General features: G+C 51.5%; 9 protein-coding genes across 9 annotated transcripts; 3 read left to right on the top strand and 6 right to left on the bottom strand.

Moving 5' to 3' along the window:
- Nucleotides 1–1021: 1021 nt before the first annotated feature.
- MIND_01204900 (Amidohydro-rel domain-containing protein) lies at nucleotides 1022–3016 on the top strand (the record flags this gene model as incomplete). The annotated part of the gene is made up of 12 exons (XM_037368557.1): nucleotides 1022–1137; nucleotides 1185–1415; nucleotides 1462–1510; nucleotides 1556–1622; nucleotides 1670–1945; nucleotides 1990–2112; nucleotides 2166–2268; nucleotides 2321–2342; nucleotides 2395–2419; nucleotides 2470–2596; nucleotides 2647–2756; nucleotides 2823–3016. 12 exons carry the CDS (start codon nucleotides 1022–1024, stop codon nucleotides 3014–3016), a joined length of 1443 nt encoding a protein of 480 aa, XP_037215483.1.
- A 182-nt stretch (nucleotides 3017–3198) lies between these two features.
- Nucleotides 3199–4456, top strand: MIND_01204800 (uncharacterized protein; the record flags this gene model as incomplete). The annotated part of the gene is made up of 5 exons (XM_037368556.1): nucleotides 3199–3509; nucleotides 3563–3924; nucleotides 3980–4038; nucleotides 4086–4294; nucleotides 4351–4456. The coding sequence occupies 5 exons, from the start codon at nucleotides 3199–3201 to the stop codon at nucleotides 4454–4456; spliced, it is 1047 nt and encodes a 348-aa protein (XP_037215482.1).
- A 112-nt stretch (nucleotides 4457–4568) lies between these two features.
- Nucleotides 4569–5413, bottom strand: MIND_01204700 (uncharacterized protein; the record flags this gene model as incomplete). The annotated part of the gene is made up of 2 exons (XM_037368555.1): nucleotides 4811–5413; nucleotides 4569–4766 (listed from the first exon to the last, which is right to left on the bottom strand). Exons 1-2 carry the CDS (start codon nucleotides 5402–5404, stop codon nucleotides 4569–4571), a joined length of 792 nt encoding a protein of 263 aa, XP_037215481.1. The 5' UTR covers nucleotides 5405–5413.
- Nucleotides 5414–5732: 319 nt separating this feature from the next.
- On the bottom strand, nucleotides 5733–6897 carry MIND_01204600 (uncharacterized protein; the record flags this gene model as incomplete). Its single annotated transcript, XM_037368554.1, has 6 exons — nucleotides 5733–6286; nucleotides 6339–6413; nucleotides 6455–6546; nucleotides 6599–6639; nucleotides 6696–6794; nucleotides 6844–6897. 6 exons carry the CDS (start codon nucleotides 6895–6897, stop codon nucleotides 5733–5735), a joined length of 915 nt encoding a protein of 304 aa, XP_037215480.1.
- A 427-nt stretch (nucleotides 6898–7324) lies between these two features.
- MIND_01204500 (GPN-loop GTPase 2) lies at nucleotides 7325–8521 on the bottom strand (the record flags this gene model as incomplete). The annotated part of the gene is made up of 4 exons (XM_037368553.1): nucleotides 7325–7669; nucleotides 7714–7868; nucleotides 7914–8070; nucleotides 8129–8521. 4 exons carry the CDS (start codon nucleotides 8519–8521, stop codon nucleotides 7325–7327), a joined length of 1050 nt encoding a protein of 349 aa, XP_037215479.1.
- A 3456-nt stretch (nucleotides 8522–11977) lies between these two features.
- MIND_01204400 (VWFA domain-containing protein) lies at nucleotides 11978–13259 on the bottom strand (the record flags this gene model as incomplete). Its single annotated transcript, XM_037368552.1, has 7 exons — nucleotides 11978–12055; nucleotides 12108–12387; nucleotides 12432–12478; nucleotides 12530–12568; nucleotides 12621–12673; nucleotides 12729–13150; nucleotides 13201–13259. The coding sequence occupies 7 exons, from the start codon at nucleotides 13257–13259 to the stop codon at nucleotides 11978–11980; spliced, it is 978 nt and encodes a 325-aa protein (XP_037215478.1).
- An 808-nt stretch (nucleotides 13260–14067) lies between these two features.
- On the bottom strand, nucleotides 14068–16035 carry MIND_01204300 (MFS domain-containing protein; the record flags this gene model as incomplete). The annotated part of the gene is made up of 9 exons (XM_037368551.1): nucleotides 14068–14108; nucleotides 14153–14409; nucleotides 14459–14523; nucleotides 14578–15128; nucleotides 15182–15217; nucleotides 15267–15326; nucleotides 15371–15708; nucleotides 15749–15763; nucleotides 15809–16035. 9 exons carry the CDS (start codon nucleotides 16033–16035, stop codon nucleotides 14068–14070), a joined length of 1590 nt encoding a protein of 529 aa, XP_037215477.1.
- An 845-nt stretch (nucleotides 16036–16880) lies between these two features.
- On the bottom strand, nucleotides 16881–17966 carry MIND_01204200 (uncharacterized protein; the record flags this gene model as incomplete). The annotated part of the gene is made up of 5 exons (XM_037368550.1): nucleotides 16881–17021; nucleotides 17070–17178; nucleotides 17226–17369; nucleotides 17424–17509; nucleotides 17556–17966. The coding sequence occupies 5 exons, from the start codon at nucleotides 17964–17966 to the stop codon at nucleotides 16881–16883; spliced, it is 891 nt and encodes a 296-aa protein (XP_037215476.1).
- A 186-nt stretch (nucleotides 17967–18152) lies between these two features.
- MIND_01204100 (uncharacterized protein) lies at nucleotides 18153–21947 on the top strand (the record flags this gene model as incomplete). Its single annotated transcript, XM_037368549.1, has 9 exons — nucleotides 18153–18929; nucleotides 18976–19539; nucleotides 19587–20024; nucleotides 20074–20223; nucleotides 20271–20420; nucleotides 20472–20684; nucleotides 20739–20916; nucleotides 20966–21064; nucleotides 21127–21947. The coding sequence occupies 9 exons, from the start codon at nucleotides 18153–18155 to the stop codon at nucleotides 21945–21947; spliced, it is 3390 nt and encodes a 1129-aa protein (XP_037215475.1).
- Nucleotides 21948–22623: the final 676 nt, after the last annotated feature.

Below are 22623 nucleotides of genomic sequence, written 5' to 3'. Positions count from 1 at the left end.
ATCAACAACTGTCGAACAACTTGTTTCTTGCTTTTTACTCTCGACGTCTCAAGCTCCGCAGCTCCGCGACCACCTGAAGCTTATCTCTTGCGTCCCACGGCGCGAGACAATGGTCCCCCCTAGTCCGTTTTTCTCCCTGCGGCCCTCTAGACTCCGAAAATTCCAGTAAAAAGAAACAGTTTTGGTGGGTTAGCCCATGGCCAAAGCCCATAGGAAATCATTTGACTCGGATTGATATGACTGTGGGCTGCTTCGTAACAGGGTATAATCCACTCAACGAGGGTTAGTTCGAGTTTGAAACAAGAGAACATGGCTTACTTGTTACCCAGTCACCCGCGGTCCGCCGCGGCATGCAACTCCGATACTTCTACACTTGTTTCCGCTTCGTTTGACGACAGCTGAATTGAACTCTGAGAGATTTTGGAGACTGCCGATGAGCCTGCGGTCGCTTGCCGCGATGTTGCTCTGGAGGGAGCCTTGGCGGCAATTGCGAAAACCGGCGCCCAGCCAGCTTCAAGAGCGAGAAGGCCGTCGGACCAATAACTCGACCTCACTGTTCCATACGAAGACTGAGTGTTCGTTGAATAGCGAGCCGTCGCAAGCCCTGATTCCTCTGTCACGACCGCCTCCCTTGCCCATGTGTCAGAAATCTGAGGGCTGCCACGTACAGCGAAAGTCCTGACTGCAAGGTCGTACAAGAGGACAGTCCCGGTTGTGGAGACGCCCAAGAGGCCAATGCTGAAGAGAATTGGTGTGAGTGCATTGGTACTCTCTGCATGGTCGCCGGGCCATGAGTCGTGTGCGTCGACGCAAACCGTCAAGGCGAAGGAAAGCAACAGCAGAATTGCCGAGGCACCGAAAACAAGAACGAGCAGCGGTCTCTCTCCAGGTCCGTCGGGAGCGTTGAAGAGAGACTGGCGGCGTTGCATAACGGAGCGAATTATGGGGTCGTGTGCTACTATTCCAGTGAGATCCGACCCTTTATGTCCCCGGCATCAAATGACTTTATTACTTGGAAGTCATGCGTAAGCACTTCCAAATTTGGCAGGTGTTATACCCGATCGGGACAGCCTGTTTCTTCCCGCTTCCCACCATGCAACTTTCGTTAACTCCACCAATCGAGACACGTCCAAGCCTGTGCGTCGGCTTTGCCAAGCGAAATGTGCACTTATCTGTTATGATAGCCTACCGAAACTCGCTGCGAAGCCGTGGGTGCGGGCTCCGGCGGAAGAACTCATCCTCGTAAATACGCGCATCGTGCGGCCAGAAAGCAGCTCTGTCTTGGGCGGACTGCAAGATATTCACATCAAGAAGGGTTTTGTGGCGGCTATCAAGCCATCGAAAGCCGAGCCAAGCCCTACCAGGGAAGGTGATCAAGTCAAGATCGTCGACCTTCAAGGCGCCTACGTTTGTCCGTGGGTGGAAATTTCGAACGTTAATCGCGGGCTTATATCGGGGAAGCGGCTTGATTGACTGTCATGTCCACGTTACGGCTGTACCAGGCTCCCAAGTGTGTGTCCTACCGTTTATCTAATCTACGGCTGAGCCAGGGCAGAATATGATGGACATCTTTTCAGCCTCAGAACAGGATGTCAATCTCCGCACCACCTATGTTCTCAAGGGTTCGTTCTTCCGTTGTCTAGTCCAAATACTATATCTTACCAAACAGAAATGCTGCTTCGAGGATTCACTACTGTGCGTGACACCGGCGGCGCCTCAAAGAGGATCGCACTTGCTATCGAGGAAGGGCTAATCCCGGGTCCACGACTGATTCAATGCGGCAAAGGACTGTCCCAAACAGGCGGCCATGGAGACTTTACTCCAAGCGAGAGCCACACTGGGTGTTGTGGAGGACATGGCGCTGCAAAGGGCCTCGGACGTGTAGTCGACGGTGTTCCTGATATTCTGAAGGCGACGAGAGAAGAACTCAAGGCCGGGGCCGATTGTAAGGTGCCCTTCAACGATGTTCTATACTCACCAAACTGCAAGTTATCAAGATCATGGTTGGTGGCGGCGTTGCATCGGAAACTGACACCATCGAGAGTGTCCAGTTTACAGCAGAGGAGATTCAAGCCGTTACTACTACATGCAAACAGATGGGGGGCAAGATGGGTGAGTTTGTGCAGTCTCATAGTAGTCGACAAACCATTGCTGAATCACTGCAGTGACCGCCCATGCTTATACGGTAGACTCTGTCCGTCATGCTATTGACAACGGCGCTACTGGCATCGAACATGGTAATCTCATTGACCGGCCAACTGCAAATCTGTGTGTTTCCGCTCCCTTTGATCCAATAATGCTCATATCAGTACAATCTTAGGATGGCGTCGAAGGGAGTTTATGTAGGCCAAAACTCTGTAATTCCTTTGTTTTTTATTGACGTCCTCAACTTAGCTAACGCCTACTTTATCCTGTTATGGTATATGTTGCAAGCTACACTCGTTTCTCGCCGCTAATATTGGCACTTAGGGATCATGATTCGACCGCCGTTCGAAGACTTCCTCCCGCCTAGCGGAAAGATCAAGAATGAGCAAGTCCAATCGCAAGGGCTTGATGCGATGAAGATCGCCCACGAAGCAGGAGTGACAATCTGCTAGCAAGTCCGATGCTTTCGTGCAAAGAGACGAGTAACAACCAAAATGACAGCGGATCAGACCTACTCAGTTCCATGCACGCATTGCAAACGGAGGAGTTTTCCGTCCGCGCTGGTGTCCTCCCCTCCGATGTGGTTTTAAAGCATGCAACAACAAACCCAGGTGCGTATAAGTATTGCCCAGCCGCCATGCCACGAATGTTGCACAAGTCTTACACATGGCTTCTAGCTAAAATGCTTGGAAAATCATCTCTCATTGGGACGATCGCTCCGGGGGCATATGCCGATCTACTGGTCCTTGACGCTAATCCGCTCGAAGACGTGACTATATTAGACTGGCCAGAAAATCACTTACTCGCTGTTATGAAGGGCGGGAGGGTCTATCGCAGCTCGATTGCAGATTTGTCAGTGGATGGACTGTAAAACAGTTGTTGCACCCATAATTTAAGGTTCACTCGCGTCATTGATATTTGACATTTCCACACTATTTCCACGCCGGGCCCCAGCAGCTGGTGGTTCTTTCACATCATGATATCAAGTTATCAAGCGCATAGAGAGCTAACACCTCACATGCCATCTATCGTCCGCTCTCTCTCTTCCCCGCCATGGTTTTCGGGCCTTTACCCCCAGAATTGCTGCTGGAAGTCATCTCCCACCTCCCGCAAACCTATTCGTCATACGAGTCTCATGCATTTGGCACTCCCCGACTAGTTTTTACGCGTGAGGATGCTCTCCGCGTACTCTGCAGCACATCCCACCGACTGCGACTGTGTTGCTTTCCCTCTCTTTGGGAACGGTTTTACGCCGAACCACTGGCCTGTACAGGGGCCATGATGTTGACATCTCACGCGGTTAATACCCCTCTTCGTCGTCTGCGGCGGTTACTTCTTGCCCCCCACCTCTGGCCCCACATCCGGTGCGTAAACCGACGCGTCTTTTTGCGCTTTTTTGCTAAAACTTCATCGCTAGCTTTCTTTCCGTTGCGTTCCTTCGGAACGATGTCACGGACGACGGGACAATCTCCGCGTTGATCCAGCTTCTGCAAAGATTGCCGATGCTTCTCTCACTCACCTTCTCCACGGTCTACCCACCCCAAGCCCCGCTAGTTCTCAGCGCCGTCGAGAACAATACATTCTACGATATTCGCGAGCTGGCGATTGGCAACCATGAGCTCGGCACACCCGGCTTCTTCCGCGCCTTTCCGAATGTCGATAAGCTTCGTATCCCTTGGGGACGAATGCGGGCGGTGATCTGTCTTGAGAGTGCAGGAATGGGCATGCATAACTTGACGTGGTTGTCGTTCATCACGCTGGGTGAGCCTGTGGCTGCTGGTAAGCTCTATTCAGTCTTTCTGGCTCGATGGTTTCCTCACAAAAGATGCATCAGCCATCGTCCAGCATTGCCCCCGAGTGCAGAGAATTGACTTCGCCCTCTGCCCCGACCGAGTCTGTCCTTGTTCGCTGTTTGAATCACTTTTAACACCATGGCTTAGGACCAACTCGTTGTCTTGCGACGATTACCTGAGCTGAACTATCTGTCCTTCAGATTCGCCTCATTCGAGGCAGCCAAAGCCCCTCCCTTCATTTCTCTTTCGCAAGCAGTCCTCCGCGCAACGCAGGCAATAGGACGGAAAGTCGTTCGGATTGACTGGGTGACAAGCTACCAAGTGAACATTATCCAATCTTCTGACTTCCACATTGTGTAACTCGCTGGTGTGCATCTTGTTCCGCCGGTTCTTGCTCATGCTTCATCTTTAGAAAAGACAAACAACGCTCTATTCGGTCAAACACAAAAAACGTAGCCCTACTCTGGGACAACATACGGCTCCCCGACAAGGCTCCCGCGCTCACGCTTGCATACTGATTTAATCCGCTCCCACTCGGCCTGGTCGGCTTTATTTACGGCCATCGCGACATCGAGCGCACGGACGTGGACCGGCTTGCAGTCGAGCTTCTCGCGAATCTTGGCCTGGACCTCAGCTGGGGCCGAGGCAACTTTCTCCGGAAGGGGGGCCAATGAGTTGTTGGAAAAGAGGGACCCCACAAGTGCTGCAGAACTGCTCGCCTCCAAAGCCTTTGCCCACCGGGCTGACGTAGGTGGTTATGGCATCAGGAGAGGTGGTGTGGATGGAGACGCGGTTGAGCGGACGAGGATAGGTGAACATGCCCGCAGACTGAGAGGGATGAGTAAAGGATGAAAGAGCGAGGAAACACATACTCTAATACAGGTACTACAGTCGCATTCTTGAACGTGGTTGTTTTCGACACCTTCTGGCCCTGCTTTGTCGAGGGACCACGGGCTCTTGAGGGCAAACGTGACGGCGCCGCAATGGCAGCTGCCGTGGTAAATCTTTTCTCCATCCTCGAGCGGCTGGGCGAGTAGCTCTTTGAGTTTGGGATAGGTCGGAACGTTATATGGACGCCATGGTGCTCCTCCGGAAAACTTCTCAACATCCAGACTCCACAAATCGACGCCCATCAGCATCCGTGCATTGAGTGCAAACCCTTCGCTCGCCCCCATGTGTGGTCTCACAACACCAAACGGCGTGCCACAACGACCACAGAAGCGATGGCAGACCATGCGGCTGTTGAACCGATAATCAACTAGTATTCCACCTCCGAGACCGTCCGTCCCAGCGCCCTTGGTGAAAGTCACGTTTGCTTTGCGCACAAACACGAAGAGGTAGCCCTTTTTGGTGCAGATCGAGCAATCGCAGGCATTGAGACCCATTTCCTCGATCGGAATGGGGAGGACAACATTGAACTTGATCGCGCCGCAATGGCAGTTGCCAGAGTATGTCTTGGGCGCCATGAGATGGTGGTGGTTGAGATGAGGAAAGAACAACAGACGCTCTTCGCGGCGCTGACTCACACGCCCGAGGTGTCAGGACTTCTTTGGAATCGGATTGGTATCATCATGGCGGAGCTCTGGCCAACGCCCGTTTCAACCCAACACATCGTGTTGTTGGGAAAAATCATGAGTGTGGTTTGAGAAGACCGGGGATTTGCGTCTTTCTTTAGGGCGATTCGCCATAGTCAGGTTTTCTTGCGAGCTCGATGTGTAACAGATCTACCCGATATGGAAGGCACGTCATGTCACTGATCAGATCATGAAGTGCAGCCCCTAACTATGTAGTAGCCTACAATCGAGTGACAGACCACACCAAAACACCTTCTTCCTCGCTGGCTTCCCCCAGACTTGATATGACTCCCGCAGTATCGCCCGTATCCAGATGCGTGTTTACCTGGACAGTCCCAGCTGGAAAAGCGCCTTCCCATAACCGCCGCCAGGACTCCTCCGTATAGCAGAAGGAGGTAATTCCTCCAGCCAATCGCGCTGCCTCCGACCTGTCTTGAAAAAATACGTGGTGGCCCTCCTGGTTTGCACCAAGCTGGCACCCTAGAATCATCGAGCCTGGAGCAGGGGACAAGAGCGACGCGAGTTTGTGAACGAGTATGATTTGCCGCTCCTTGCTCAGAACGTGGAAAACGTAGGATATGTGGATGACCGAGACGTTGCCGCGTAAGGGGCTGAGCGATGTTATGCTTCGCGCCGGAAGATCTGGCCGCGGCTGTGAGAGTACTTGAAATTGGGATGATAGAAAAGCCTCGTCGAATAAGTCCCCGGGAATAAATGTGATTGGGAACGTCGCCTGAGTCGATTTAAACAGCTTATGCCCGATCTCCCAGAGTTCTGACAATGATAAGGAGAATCAGCGAGTGCAGTCAAAAGCGTAGCGTTCTACCTGTAAACAATTCCGTGGCGACGATGTTGTCTGCTGGAACCCCATCCGCGTGGACCTTCCTCACATCCACGCCAACTAAAAGCTTCGGTAAACGTAGATGTTGCAAGCGAACTTACAGCAAGCTCCAACCTCCAGATATATCGCGTCAGAACTTCCCTTAAGCAGGTTTAGGGCCTGTGTATAAGCTGGAATACGCAAGATTCTGGCTCTAAAAACACCTCAGTTATGTACATGTGTCAGTATAGTTGGGTCCAACGCACTTCAAGAAGTCGAAGCCACGGATGCAGGGGTACGGATAGATCTAGGTGGGCCTCAGCCTGAGCTCTGCAAAACGAACCAACACATCAAGTCATTCACCTTGTACGCCTCTGCTTGGATTTCGGAGACATGTTGCTTCAACTCCTGGATGTTCTCGATTCCCGTCTGCGACCGTAGGAAATCGAGCTCGCCGTCATCCTATTTGCGTGTCTTTTTAGGGAGTGGACAGAATAGCAAGACAACATACAGGGAAAGGGCTGTCGAGAGGCGGAATATATGCCCACGATTGGATGTGGGACATCGATTTCGCGTGCTGGTATGTCGCATGTCGCTCGCCCTTTTAAGTACTTGTCATAACCGGCCGAAGAAGTCCATAAACTGAATGGAGAATTGGCTTGAGAACATTAACTGTGAGATCATGAGACAGGCAGATAGAGGGGGCCCGACTTGACGATATCACGCTGTTATCGCCATCCCGGTCGCAGCAAGTCAGATACCGTATTACCGTTGGCGAGTGAGGGTATGTCATTTTGGTGAGAAATTTCTTGTTCGGGACATCAGTTAGTATTCTTCGTCTCGAAGGCATACTGGTCGTTGAATGAAGGGTATGGCACGTCGCTTTTGATGCTCCAAAGATATCTTCCCCCCAAGACCGATGTCAAGGGCAAGGAAAAACGTTGTACGTCGATCGCCAGATGAGGAATAAATAAGAAGTTGGTGAATTGACCTCAGTCTCCAACTACATCTGGTGGTTTCCTCTCCCGAATATTGCCTGCTCTAGCGGCCTCATCACGCAACGTCTCTCCCTCTTTCCGCCACTGAACCTTTTCATAAGCGTCCCATTCTTCTTTAGCGTCGATCCATCGCTCCTGCACATCCCTAACGTCGTTGGATGACCCATGCCTCTCCCCAATGGCACTCGTGAACAGCCCAAATGCGTTTGGTCGTGTTGAGCCGGAGGTACTACTCGTGTCAATCGTCCCTTCTGGCATTTTGGAGTCGGCTGCCGGAACGAAGACATAACCCGTTGCTCGGTCAATCGCTCGTGTGAGATTAAGCATCGAGTTTTTGTCCTGGAGATTCATCAGATATGAAGAGTGAAGAAGTAACAACACACCTCGATAGCAAGAGTTTCAAAGTTGACAAGGCTGTAGTCCTCAATGAGGGAGATCATTGTCATGTTAAGTGCAGCGTATCGCGGGGCTGAAGCAGACAGGGCGTTTTCGAGATACGAGAGGTCTTGAACCTCCGTGTAAAAGTCAAGATTGAAGTCTAGCACCATAATTACTAACGCTCATGGAGACGAAGGTAACTCACCCAAATCGCCATACTGCGAAATCAAGTCGATTTTTGAGAGGACATTGATGTGCGGTAACTCCAGATGCAGCATCGTCCGCAGAGAAAGAAGTAGCACTGATATGTACTTTGGAGCATCAGTCACATAGTGGGCATCGCACAAATGGACGGCAGCAAGCTAAGAGGCCTGACTCGTACTGAGCAAGAACAAGCAAAGAGAACGAAAGTGCACGCACGCGAAAGCCCCCTTTTGACAGCCGTCCTATGATGTTCTTTACGCTATCGTGATTCGTGCTGAGCTCTACTTGGCCAGGCAGGTCGAAAAGCACATAGGCGTCTTTCCCCAATGCATCCAGTTGCTCCTCCAGCCAGTCCACGTTTGCCTCAAGGTACTCCATACAGTAGAGTAGCCCGCCGTTTGGCCCAAGTCCATGCTCCTCCATGACATCTTGGAGTTTGATCAGAGAGGAAATGTCGATAGCGCAGGGATATGGAATCGATTCATTCGCGGGATCGAGGTTGACTATGGAGATGGGGCGATTGAGAGCGGTGAAAAGTTGGTGTTTTCCATGGCAATATGTAGATTTGCCGCTGCCTGGCGAGCCACAAACCACCTCCCCAAAAGGCATGACGGAAGAGGAAAGATGGTATGTCACGCGTGACCTCTTTGACAGCAACTTGACTGCCAGCCAAAACGAGAGTTTGTGCTTGTGGAGCAGCACTTCCTAATTTCTCTGAACACAGTTGGAACTATGCTCAATCTTAATCTTGCTTGATTGTCCATCAACATGCCCCCCGTTCAAATGTTCAACGTTTGTTTAGTCGAATGGTGGAACTTGACTGGGTCCGATGAGCACCCAGCACTCAAACCGACTCTGACCCCGTGAAGGCACAACTCAACTCAGAAGGCTTGTACTCCGCCCCATTCCCGATGTCTGCGCCTCCAGCAATACAATCCCGACTCCCTCATGGCGATTCTTTGCAGTGCAAAACCTTCACGGGGCCCTCGGCATGTCGTATTCGCAACTCACGATGACGAGGAGAATACCGCTTCCCCGCCTTTTTTGGCTGCTTATCTGACAGCGCTAGTGCCTAAATATGTCATGATCGCCTCCAATCCTCCCGTCGTCCGCGATCTGCCATTTTTGATTTCGGTGTTTGTACTTGTTTAGATAGACCCAATCTAGCCTAATTTGGAAGGGTCCGGTGACAGAATGCCCGGCCGATCTTCCCTTCACGGTCTCTTCCTTCCGCCCATGCCCGGCCAAGTTGTCGACGAGCAACTCCGCCATCGTATCGTGGCCTGGAGGCACCAGCACAATCTCTCTGCCCCAGAGATTGCAGCACTCGCAGGCTGCTGCGAGCGAACCGTATACAACATCCTACGACTTGACCGCGACTTTGGACAACCAACCAACCCATTTGTCCCCAGGGGCCGGCGGTCGTCGTGCGCCTGAGCGGTTTGGGGTGGAGTGTGGAGTAACGTGCGTCACACATGGCCCAAATTGGGTAGACTCCGGGTCTCCGGCCGGGATGTCATCCTCAATCAAAATTCACGACTGCAATCAATTTTGCAAACGTCTGTAGGAGAACACCGCAAAACAAGACACACTGGCAATTCGCGAATCTTCTCGAGCAACTCCACCGGCGCCAGCATAATCAGTCCGACAGTTACTGCAAGAGCCATTCGGTTCCATGTCGTGTTTTCCCAGAAATTCCCTCTTGACGTTCCGCCGCCGGCGCTTAGACAACTATAAGTGTGTTGCGTCTTTCAAACTTTGGACGGTTCTCACAATGAATGCAGTGCTTCCATGCCTGGAGCAAGGGGCGGCATGGTGCTTCTGCCAAGTTCGTTTGAGCACGGTTACCAGAATATCACTTGTCGGCGATCGCTCTACATAATATAAAGAGACTCGCCTTCATTCTGGTCCGGCAAGTGGAAGAGAACAAGATTCCCCTCGCGCCAGGCCTCACTTCCGAGTTGCCGCTCACCCGTCAATACTGCGATTACCGGCACACCAGTAATCGAACCCTTGCCCGTGGTCAAAGAGCATACGAGAAAACATGCGTGCTTAGACAAAAACCCCACTCCAATCGGCCGCTTCTGCGAACTCCCGCCAGCTGCGGGTCTTCTGTGCAAGCCCTTCATGCGACATTACCGTGTCATTTGCGTAATCTGAAGAAATTTCAGCCTGGAAAGGAATGAGAAGGTGGAACCATGATATCACGCACAACCGAACTCCCCAATGCCAGTGAAGAGCTCAACCATCCCATCAATAAGATGGACAGGGGCACCAGCCGCTCTCAGCCGCTGTTTGAACTCCTCTGGCGAACTTTGTTGATATACTACTTTCTTTCCGGTTACTAAGAGACACAAGTCGGTCGTCATCCAAGTTGTCCTAAACATGTCGTGCTTACCTTCGGACAGCTGTTGCATCTGCTCGTCTAGCGTTAGATGTTCGCTCCATGCCGCAATCGTCTGGCCGTCCGGAAACACCTCTGCTTCAATGGCTCTCTGCACGAAGAGCCCATAGTCACGCTCAATGTCGATGATTGGAATAACGGCGGACGGGGGCATCGGGAAGCTCGAGATCCAGATGTCAGACTCGGGAGCTTTTCGTCGAGGCCGTTTGCTGGTGAGGAAGTCGCTCGCGTAGCCTCCTGCTTGAATATCCACGAACGGCACGCCACATTGTCGCCCATACTCGGATACCTGCGCCTTGGTTTCGAATTGCGCCGCTCGGGTGTATTTCCCGCCAGACAGAGCTGCCACGCTGAACAGCCCGGACCAAACGACGCCTTTCGCTCCCGCGGCCTTGGCAGCGTCGATCATGAGCTCGGCTTCTCCGATTTGCTGGGCGGATCAGAGGGAGGAACTTCAAAATGAAAAGATCTCACCCGTGTGGGTTCACCGTGATCCACCCAGTTCGTCACAAGCTAGCAGGATCATTAGCCTGACCTTTCCTAGTCAGAGTATACTAGTAGAAATCTGGCGCACAAATGCGAACGTGGCTCCCTCGAATGTACCAAAAACCGCTGCCTGATTCTCCTGCGTTACCGAGGGAACAACAACCATCTCAACTCCCTTATCAGCCCACACTTGTGCGGCGGGTTTGGCCCCGTTACGAGTAAGTCCCCGGATTCGATATGGTTTGTCTGAGGAAATAAGTGCACGGATTACGCTGCTGCCTTGCAGGCCCGTGGCACCGGCTACGACAACGAGCGGAGCAGAAGTGTTGTGCGAAATGGTCATGGCGAACTTCCAAAGGATACCGCTTGCCAGCGCCGCTTTTAAAGCCTTATGTGGCGGAAGTGATCGTGGGATAGATAACTAAGCGGGGGCGCTCGAACTCGGTTCAACGGACCGTGGAAGCTTACTGCTCCTCTCATACCAGCCAAGAGATCGCAATCAGATATGGCGGTGTTGTCGGGAATTACTAATGCTCATCGGTTCTGCGCACAATGCATGGCAGGGATCTTACAGGTAACTACTTATTTAGTACGAAGCGATGGCCATCTGAGGGTTACTCTGCAATAGATATAAGCGCTTTCCACATTTGGCAATCAACGCCCACGTCCTAAAATGGAAATTTCCTCCCAACACGGGATCTACGGCGGTACCGGTAGAGAAGAGCCTGAGCGTCAAGGTGGCTTGTGAGGATGAAGGAATTGAAGTCACGACGAAGAACTTATGCTACTATCAGAACCCTCCGTGTTTATCCCTCGCACTCTGTGGATTCAGGCAAAAAAGGTGGCTTGACCTTTTTGAGGAGAATCTAGGCCTAAATGGGCATGGCCCCAGATTTAGTGCACGTGACTCGAAAAATAACGAAATTTTGAGTCACGTGTAGGACAATCCGCGGCCTTGATTTGAATGCAATTGGTGGAGCACAGATGACACCAGTTTTGCCACAAAAACCCCTGTTCCGGCCCCCCAGTTTTTGCAGCTTTTTTGCAGCGAATCCCGGTGTGCATGCTAGTAGGCTACTACTTATGCGAAGTATATATTCAAGAAAATGCTGACAGAACTTGGACATTGATGCGGAATAAGTAAGTAGTGGGAGGAACAGTAAGCGGTTCTGGAACTACAAGCGCGCCTTCGCCCGAACTGTCTTTTTGTGTGTCCGCTTCCCATCGAGTGCACGGTCGACGATATCTTGGACCTAGAACATGGTCAGCAAAGAAAAACTCTACAGGCGACGGGGAAGCGCTTACCCGAGCATGCGAGATGACATTGTGGTGATATCCACTGCAGTGGCCTGAATGGTCGTGGTCGATCTCGTGGCACTTGTGGCCCTCCTTCTTGAGCTTGCCGTGCAGCGACTTGGCAATTTCCTTCGCGTCGTGACCGCTGTTGGCCTGATCAATAATCCAGTCGTGGTACTCGTGCTCAATATGTGCGACATCGTAGGCGTTAAGGGCGGAGCCGACAACCAAGAAGCGCATGCGCGCCGAATCCTTGGTGGAGGCAACTTTCATTGGCACATAAGCACCCCTGCTTTACTTAGCATGACGTCGGGTATTGAAATCGCAACGCACCCAGTGCCAATGTCCTTTACCATTTGCTTGTAGTAGTGAACAGCCCGCTAAGAAACTAGTCAGACATGCGAGTGAGAGGCAATGGTGGGATATAAAACCTTGTACGTGTTAATTTCCGGTACGCAACCCAAGACAAACTGCAAATCATGAGAACCAGAAGCGCATGGGACCGTGGAGGATTTTGCATACCAGCATGATGTCGTTCTTGCGGTAATCCGACACAATACGAGGAGTGTTGATAGCTATGAAAGAAGTGTTGAACCCGCGCAGAGTCGAGGGAAGAAGACTGATGCGTACAACTGGGCTGGCTTTTCGGTACCCTGTCACCAGGCTCGACACCATGGGGCGGCGAGTCGGTAATCAAGAAAACGACCTTTTGCGCGTCACCCCTCCAGGCAGAGCGAAGAGCCGCATCAAGAGCATCGAGTTGAGCCTCTGGCCCGTCACCACCGCCTTCCGCTCTCAGAGCCTTCAGCTGCTTCTCCAACACATCCGGGTCTGAGGTAAAGTCGTGTGTGTCTTTGATTGTCCACGCATCACCTTGCTCGCGGTGGTCGCGGAAGGCAATCAGACGGAAGCGGGCAGTTCCCTTGGGCCCAGAGTGCTTCGCGTTTTTGAGGCCATCAGAAATGAGCTTGAAGTAGTTGCGCGTCTCCTGGGTGGCAGAGTGGAGATATGGGTCCTGGCTACCCGTCGAGTCGTGAACAAACACGACATCGCTGGAAAGGGCATGAGAGCGTGGCTAGAGTGGTGGTGAGCAGCGACTTACAGGTTTCGGCTCTTGGTACCCTTCCTGCTGCCGACGGTGGTGTTGATTACTCCAGGCATTGCTGAGGCTCAAAGCGATAGAGAAGTCGCACATCTTGCAAGACTACACGCCTATATAGCATGCACATACTTGACAGCACCCACGGCATGAGGGCAGAACACTGGTTCTGGCATCAAGGGCCGGACACTTGTCTGGCAGGATGAACTGAGGAGTTTGACTTCCCCGCCGGTCGATCATAGCGCCGGTTTCCTATCCGGGAAACGACAGCACCGTCTATCAACGCTGCCGCTGATCCGTCAGACCCGGAAAATGGCGCACCAGATGTTGCGGACACGCGCCGACGATTTGGCCGAAGGGCGGCAGTAAACGTCTGCCGTCGATGTATATTGGTCATTCGAGCCTTCAACCGCTCAATAGGCTTCGATAACAGCCTCCCTCGGAGAGTGATATCGAATTCGCCGTGTGTCGTCCATCGCAATGTGCGAAAGGAGCGACTTGGAAAGAGCGAAATTTTCAGTTTGATTCAGTCCTGCACCATACGGTTCTACCCCGTCGTTTGTCTTGGTTGTGGTGGTGGTAACCAACTCACACTAAGCTTCAGCCAAAGAAAGCAGCCAGAAAATCGCCATTGTGCGTTTAATATTGAGAACCACGACGGTTAAACATTTGACTAGTTCTGGCAGCCTTATATCGGACTTCAGGATCAAGTGTCTTGTATAAAATTGAGCCGTACTTAACGTGATCATGCAACGCCATTCTGCTTGGAGAGCTGGGTAATGACTCAGCAGTACACGTGATCGCGTATCTGTGTCTAAGTACGAATCGGGATGTTCATGGATCCGGACGTTCCAAGTACACATAGTTCGATCAGTACTTGTATCTGAAAGTTTCGTTTTCGCGGTCGGTTACTATTATTGGGTCAATACGTCCAAGATTGAAAATCGCGACGTACAGTTTCGCCACTCAAGGTTATCTGGCTTCGCCTCTCGGCTTTGGTTGAGTTCCTCTTGGAATGCTTTGTCGCGAACGCTGTTCTGCCATCCATAGTATACCCTTAACGCCGCCGCAAACAAAGCTGTGGCGATTTCAGTCACCAAAAGTATAATTTTGGCAGGAATGTATTGCGGAGCGTCTTTGGGCTTGAACAACTGGGGACCGATAATGTTGCCAACAGAGAAGGCACCCGAAATGAGCGCGTTAGCGGCGACACTAATGACCAAGTCAGTTCAGCTAAGAAACATATCTTTCGCTGACACACCGTTTGGTTTGTCCCGCGACATTAGCGGTGGTGAGACAGAAGACGAGGAACAAGGTGACAGTTTCCTTGGAAATCATGGTTGGCATCGCTTTGGTCAATCACATATAGCCAGAGCTCACCATATTGACCAGATACACGCCTGCAAGAAGGCCGGCACGTTGATTCGACGGGAGAAACGACATCAGTCCCGAGCCCATTGCAGCCAGACAGCAAAAAACCGTCATAGATAGTGCGCGGGCATTGTACCGGTGGGCTATGTACGCTGTTGCGAGGCACGAGAGCAGAGAGACAGCTCCGCTCGGCATGTTCAATAACGCGCTTCTTTGAGGCGAGAATCCGAAGTTGCGGATGAGGGTGGTCGAATAGAACGATATAACACCAGATGTGAGGGAAGTGACGATGATGAGGCAGGTCATCAGCCATATTTGTAGGTCAAGAACGAGCTCGCGCAAGTGCTGCCATTTGAAGTGGGTGTTCTTGATCCCTGTCTGATTGACGGAAACACGCTGAATTGCAACCCTTTTCTCTGCTTCCGTGAGCCACGACGCTTCCATTGGTGAATCGGGCATGGAACAAAGAGCCCAAATACCTGTAGCTGCGGTCACGCAGCCCAGGACAAGGAACATGTTTCGCCAGCCTGAGAGTGCCTCATGGTGCACCTTTTGGAAACCTTCAAGAAGGACTTGAATGAGTACATTATGATCAACAGGCCTGGAGACCAACCCCATGATAAAAGGCTGCCAAGCATCTGAGCAATACCTGACGGTTTTCTGAATTCGGTTCCTTCCCGCAAATTCAGGTCACTTACCCAACCCACAATACCAGATGGCAAAACGAATCACAGCTTCCGATTTAGTGTACCACATACCTGGAAACCATAAGTTCATCAAATATCAGAGTAGCTACGCATACCAGTTATGAGCATCAGACACGGTGCAGTTGCCGCCTCGAGAATGCCAATCATGATCCGGGTGGCCACTAAGCCACGGTAGTTGTTGACGGCGGCCATGCAAGCCGTGACAACGCCCCAAAGAATCATGTTGAAGCCCAACCACTTCCCTGGTCGTACTTTCTGCACGATGTAACCTGAAACATCATCAACTTTCGACAAGAGTATCGTTATGCATAACGCGCCAGTAGGAAGTTCGGCGATTAAGTTGGCGATGTACATGGCACTGGCAGCGTTATTGAAGTCGTTGCCAATAAGCTTGAGATCCTGATTGAGTCCCATCACGGCCGCATACTGTGAGCTAAACAGGAAGCTTGGAAGCGCAGCCAAACAAAATGGACTTTACGTTGATGTCGCTGGAACAGACTCAGAGAGCGTTCTCATATAGTGATACAACTCACAATTTATCCAGGAATTGCAGCGTAAACGCAGCAAGCGCGATGGGCACAATATGCCTGTCAATTTTTCGCACCAGTTGTGCCTGGTCGACCGTGGTTTCTCCGGCTGGGCTACCAGGATGGGATTCCAGGTACACGATGGCGAGGTCGAGGCTGGTAAAGCTGCCCTGTACAGACTGAAGTGCCGGAAGAGTATGACCTGTCTTTTCTCGTATGGTCGAGTCGTTCATTGTGAGGAGGGTGTCCCCGCCGCCCGATGTCAAGAGCAAACACCTCAGGTTTTATAAGTCCTTGGGAGAGTTGGAGGCCAAACTTAGCACACTTACTAACGATCGGTCAGTTACAATATGAACGGATTTGTGGACTGATTGCCGCAAGACTGACAAGTCCTCGAGTCGGCGTTTGGGAGAGATGAGACAATCGTTCCGTCAACGGATTATTCAGTGTTCACAGGCCGGAAAACATCCTCGAATTGAGTTAAGCGGCGTTAAAGTGCTCCGCCCTGGTCGTTTCCTGACAGTATACAGTTAAAGGGGTAGGAGGATGCGAAAACCAGGAGGCGGGTACAGTAAGAAGGTTCTGCAGCACCACTCTGACCACGATCAGTGGTCATGTCATTGAGGCTATTGGTGGGAGATTCTGACGCAGGTATGGTAACTCTTCGAGTGGCTTGATATCGTCGAGGTCAGCTGCCGGGAGTCAGGCTATCGTCGTCAGAAATCTGTTATCCACCTAAAGAATGCGTACATATCATGCGGACTTCGGCCTGAACGCTAGAAGAAAGGCGTAACATCACGAGAAGTTGTGAGGTGACCGACTCTCATGTGTAGCTAAGCCACAAAATATTAGCATTGCCTCTCAACATGAGATGGTTGTGATTGACTCACGGTGTCCAACGGAGTATCTCCCATTCTACGTTGATAGAACGCCTGAGATCGACAAATGTGTTGTTCAACGTTCCCACATTGACCGACGAGAATGGGCTTGAAACGTCGTGTCTGGACGAATTTCCCAATGACAACAACCAAAGATATGTATTGGCAGGAATATGATCGCGTCCAAACTACAGTGCGGTCTATGTTGTCTTTAGCTTTTCTGCATGAAGAGAGCGCAGATGCTCGTCAGCGAGAAAGCGGACCCCGCTCGCTGCGAGGGCCAATATCGAGGCGAATATATATCCTGTAATCGCGCCAGTTGTTGGCGTCAATGGCCAGGCCTAGCGTTTGTCAGCAGTGCAAATCTTGGTGCAGTAGGAAGACTCAACCTGCCATGGTCGGTCCCAGTCAAGTGCAATGGGAATTACCCCAATCCAAGAGCCGACGATAGTTCCGATACTAGGATAAAGTATTGCCCGCTCAACTGGAGAGCGACATCTGAATTTGTTTTGAGAGGCATTTCGTATGGAGGGGATGGAACATACGAGAGGTCTGAGAAAAGACGAATCCACGTAAGACGTGTGACAGTCGAATCTGTCCCGGAGAAGGGCGAGCCAAAAGTGTAGGACGGAACGAACGTTGTTAGAATGGAAAGAAGGACGGCAAATAGGAATGTCTGTGGCAGATGGCTGACTTCCATGAGAGACCCATAAAAAGCAAAAAAAAAAAAAAACAGCGCAAACCTATTTGTTGGGGCTCCCAAAAGTATCAGCGCGACAAAATAAATTCCAGCAGCCACGGCCGTCGCGATCCAGGCATCCAGCAGCGCCTACAGTCGATGAGAACGAGCTTCTAGGGTAATGATACTCACATACCGCAATCTTCTTCGCGTCTATTCGAGCTCTTGCCACTTTTCTCTCCGCTCCCGTACCCTGCAATATGGACTCAATTCTCCATGACCTTAACCAGCCACCCCACCAGCTCTGCAGCACAGCGGCTCCGAGACAAATACAAGCGAGAGTTGCTGGAGGACTACGGGTCAAGACTTCGAGGAACGCCGCTTGCGGCCTGTCGCGTGAGGTGAATGAGTTGGGGTCGAGTTCTGGTGATATCAATTCTATGACTCCAGGAGTTCGAGGAAGAAATAGCGCAGAGAATGCGTGGAGCGTTGTGTGGACACCGACAGCGGCAGTATAAGAGGCGAAAGGGAAATGACTTGGATTGGGTGGGATTGGCGGTGATGTGGCCAGCCGAGCATCAGGTCGGCTCGGGGTTGTCCTGGGCATGAAAAGCAAATGTACGCCGGATATTTGTGCGAGTGCTCCGAGTGCGCTTCTGGCCAGAAAGTTGGAAAACTGGCGTGAAAAAGATAAGGAAAGTGAATTTGGTCAGGGTCGCTGTGTCACGGTCACGCGTGTGACACACGCGTTTCCCTTTCCCTCTAACCAGTTCCTGCCATCCTTGCCACTGCGATGCCAGAATCGAGTGACGACGAGGTCCAACGAGACCCAGTCACCCAGAAGCCACTAAACTCGCGGCGGATCCTCTTCGAGCCCGTGATTGGACGCGTTATTGACGCGCTTGGTGGATACGAAGCAGGCGTGTATCGGATGGGAGACGAGGCCAGTGGGTGTTTGAAAGACCTAAAGAAACTGTGGAGGAAGGACGACGATGACGATGAACGAACTATTGCGCGAATATTCTGGGAAAAACGCGTCCTCATCAATGACCTTGTGCCTATACTGCTCCTGACTGCTGGGGCGGGCCAGGTTGAAGACAAACGCGCTGTCTCTGCAGCAGACCTTATCTCGGCAATGACTTGGCCCATAGACGTAGCGGAGGAGCTCGCTGAACTGGAACCAGGGGAACGAGCAGACTATACCCAACTCCATGAAGCCCATCGCAATTACAAGACTGCCCTTCTTCAGCCTGGAGTTATGTCGGCGCTCTTCGCTATTCTTCTTCCGCCATTGGCCAAACCACCCCGAGAACGGTCACTTCGCGATAACCAAGTTGCCACCCTCGTCTTACACATCATTCGCAACCTTGCAGCAATCAGAGACCGAGACGGTCTACAGTCACGCTTCGTCCGTGGGTTGGAGGAGACACATATTATCGAGCTCATGTTCACTATTGCGACTAACGCCGAATCCGATCCTCTCCTTGGTGGTTGGAACACGCTAATTCTAGAAATATTTTTCTTCTTATTTCGAGGGACACCACCAGCGACGCTAATCGAAAAGCCACAAGTGTGTCCATCCTTTTTCGTGGCACCATTTATCTGACGATTTTCAGGTCAAGCTTCAAAATCTTCTTGCAGCCGAAGCTCGAGCAGCGATTGTCCCAGTTAGTCGCCATTCACGCTTCGGTACCACTATCGTCGTTACTGCCAATCCAGCCAAAAAAACTGCCGAAAATGAAGACTTGCGGAAGACCAATCCCGCCAAAGCCCTTTTTCACAAAACCGGCAGCACGTCTACTCTGTTAGATGCTGGCAAACGCGCGCCAAAGACTCGAGCTGCTCCAGCAATAGAAGCTTCCTTGGCCGATGATCTGAATCCGGAAGCCCGTGAAGTACTGAGAAACCTCGCCAGAACAATGCTCGACGAGGACATCTTCAACACTTTTGTCACCGCTCTCTTCAAAGACATCAAGATGGAGAGAACGTGGGCGACAGGGGCACGGGTGCCGATGTGGCTGATGGCTGTGGTTAGGTGGATGCTGACGTTTTTCTTACTTGAAAACAAAGACGAGAAGAACAAACGCACTAAGCGACGACATGGACTGGTTGCGGCAGCCGCTGAAACAGCCTTCGTGTCGTATGTTTTAACACGTATGAAGGATGCGACGGAAGAAAAGGTATGTTTGCTGGTTGCTATAGTATTTCCATGTTGATCGTCCCATAGCCGAAAGGCTGGCCAACGCTATATGCCGGTATGGGATGCCTTACACAAATCCTCCTCCTTTTGGACACCATTTCATCTACTTCTGAAGAAGATAATGCAGACGCCGACGCAGCTCAGACTCTGCGTTCCCAGCTAATCTATGCTGGCGTTCCCCTTGATCTTGCCCTTGACTGCCTTCGAGCGTGTACTACAGGCAACGCAGACGGTCGGGGACCTGCCTTCCTCGATGCTGCAGTTACATTCGCATATTCAATGGTCAGAATGGTAGAGAGGGCGGGAAACGAGGGAGACAATACCTATGTCAGGCGTCGGAAAGTCGGGAAGCAAGCGGCGGATGGGGAGGATGCTCACGATGCTGAAGAGGAGGCCCGCAGGAAGCAACAGCAAAAAGCGAACGAAGAAAGAGAAACAACTTTTTCGCTGGAAGCTTTTGAAATGGTATGTTATGATTCATTTCGTTTTAGCCCGTTGGCCAATCTTCTAACAGCGATTTGCGACTCCAGAGATTACGAAGCCGCTCTTGCTTCAGTTGTCTCGTTTCAAAGAGCTACAGTCTAATCCAGAAGCCATTCGTCGTGTCATCGGGCTCTTACATCGAGTCGCAGTCCGGGCGAAGGCCGAAGGGTTATTCTTTAATGTGCGTCTTTATCTCGACGCTGATACGAACCTTACTTACTCTCACAGGTAACGACATTGCAACTCTTTCAGGCGATCTTAGCAGCGCAAAGGACTTTTCCTCGCGACCAGCCGCATAAAGACATGATTTCGCTCACTAACTTCATACTAAGAAGATTCTTCAAGGCGCTGGAGGAGGAGCCATTCCTCGCCGTCGAGGTTGGTACCTCATTAGTACCCTCTATAGGCGACATACTCATACTTATGCAGGCGTTTTTCCCGAAGAACCGGGGTCAGTGGAAATCGTTTTCGAGCTGGGAGGCTCCGCCAGAGAAGGAGAAGAAGACCCGAACACGCGCGGTAAGACCCGGGGCGAACGAGGTCAAAGTAAAGAGGGGGTACTCTTGGAGCGAGCAGTTGGGTATCACCATCGCCGCACTCATCGAATCAGGGAATGCGAGCTTGATTACATGGACCGTCACGGTAATTGGAGCATACTCAGGCCTTATTGACTGGCTAAGGGACCATATGCGATAGATCATCGAAACCGTGCTGAGAATGTGGAAGAAGGTTATCGAGACTCTGGAGCAAGAACGCCCCAGAGATCTTCTTGCCGATGAAGACGACGATGACGACGAGGCCTTGCTAGCGAAACGCATGGCAGAGAGGATAGAGGCACCATCAGCTGAAATGCTGGAAAAAATGCAAGATTTCCGTATGGCATGGTCTAACGAGTTGTTGACGGGTGCTGATCATTTTTACAGTAATACCATACACGGACGATGAGGAAGCCAAAGCGGCAACTGAAAATGCGCAGCTGAAACTTCTCTTTCGACTAGCTAAGTTTACCCAACTCGATGAAGGTGCGAGCAAGCAATCCCGTTCTTATTAATCGTCCATTGGCATTTGCTGACTACCTCCGTAGTCGACGGTGAGGTCGAGGCGCAATGGATCGTGCCCAAAACTGTACCTCCGAAAGATCTGCAGCGGACGGTGAACGTGATCGAGAAGTTCCTGGCCACGCCGTTTAACCTCAAGGGCCAGAAGGCACACGAGCTGCTGACAAAGTCGACATCCACACGAAGACGCGCTGTCTCCGTGTCAAGCTCATCTTCTTCGAGTTCGAGCTCGTCTTCGAACTCGGAGAACTCCGACACAAGCAGCGGAGAAGCCGAGACCGATGGAAGTGGAGATGGGGGAAAGACAAAGAAGCAAAAGAAGAAGAAACGGCGACGAAGTGATGCTCAACGCAAGGAGAAACCGCCCAAGCCTGTGCAGGAGTACAAGTCGGCGCAATTTATCGAGGACAGTGATGAAGAGTATGGTGCGATGGATGAGTTTTTGGCGCGGGAGAAAGAAATGAGGCAAAGGATTGAGAGCTTGGCGAAAGAAACTGGCAAGAGTGCAGGGATGTTGACGACGGGCACAAAGAAAAGAAAGAAAAGGGATGTGAACGAGGGACCAAAGGAGCGAAAGAGGAGGAAAAACCTGCACCCTGAAAAGGAAAATGAAGTCTCCGATGCAGAGGATGCAGGAGATTCAGATATTCAGGTATCGGCACCTGCCCCAAGGCCAAGGCCAAGACCATGGCCAAAACCCAAAGCGGCCCCACGGAAGTCATCCGATTCACCACCCAAAACTACTGTGGAAATTGCCTCGGAAAGCGAGTCTGATATCGCGGTGGATCCTGGACCTGGAAGACGCAAAACGAATAGATTGGTGATCTCGGACGACGACGATGAGTAGTGGCCAATCATTTTGCGCCACCGTCAGTCAGTGTATGGCTTTGGACGCTCATTGGCTACATAACTCGGGAAAGTGGGAAATGCTCCGCACTAGATTCCATGACAATTGACATGTTTTCTTCGAAGTATCTATTCGACAGTGTTGATTACTGATGAATTTGGATAAATTTCCTACTTCGTCGGAGGGCGACGTTGACAACGACTCCACGTTCAGTGTGGTTCCTTGTGCCTGCTTGGTCGTGTGGACAAAGACTGTTTCTGTCACTTCAATCCTTGTGGCGCTCAAGCTAAATTCACAGCAAGCAATGACGTCGAGGAGAAAGCCAGGGACAAGGTACTTGAATCAAAGTGGATAGTGACTTACATCCTAAAGAGGGAAGCCTTAGATTTATTAGCGACTGAATTCACGACCTAAATACAAGTCATCATTCGCGTCGACACAGCCTACCCAATTCACAGTCCGGCTTTCCGTCCGTAAGCGGACTCAGCGTGAATGACAACTATATGCGCTGGACGCCGGGGCGAACGTTATCTCGCTCGGGAACTTGGCTGAACTTGGGGGTTATTGTTATCGTTCTGTGGCTATTCGCCGTTCCGAACTCTCACTGGCAAGTCGGACTCCGAGTTGAACGCCGTCGGAGTTGAATTGTTGTTCTCGCGTCGGGCTTGGGGCTGCG

Source organism: Mycena indigotica (assembly GCF_014461135.1).
Source record: "Mycena indigotica strain 171206Taipei chromosome Unknown Mind.scaff0011, whole genome shotgun sequence".
In the NCBI taxonomy this organism is placed as follows: domain Eukaryota; kingdom Fungi; phylum Basidiomycota; class Agaricomycetes; order Agaricales; family Mycenaceae; genus Mycena; species Mycena indigotica.
The sequence above is the reverse complement of the archived record's forward strand: the minus strand, read 5'-3'. Positions and strand labels throughout refer to the sequence as shown.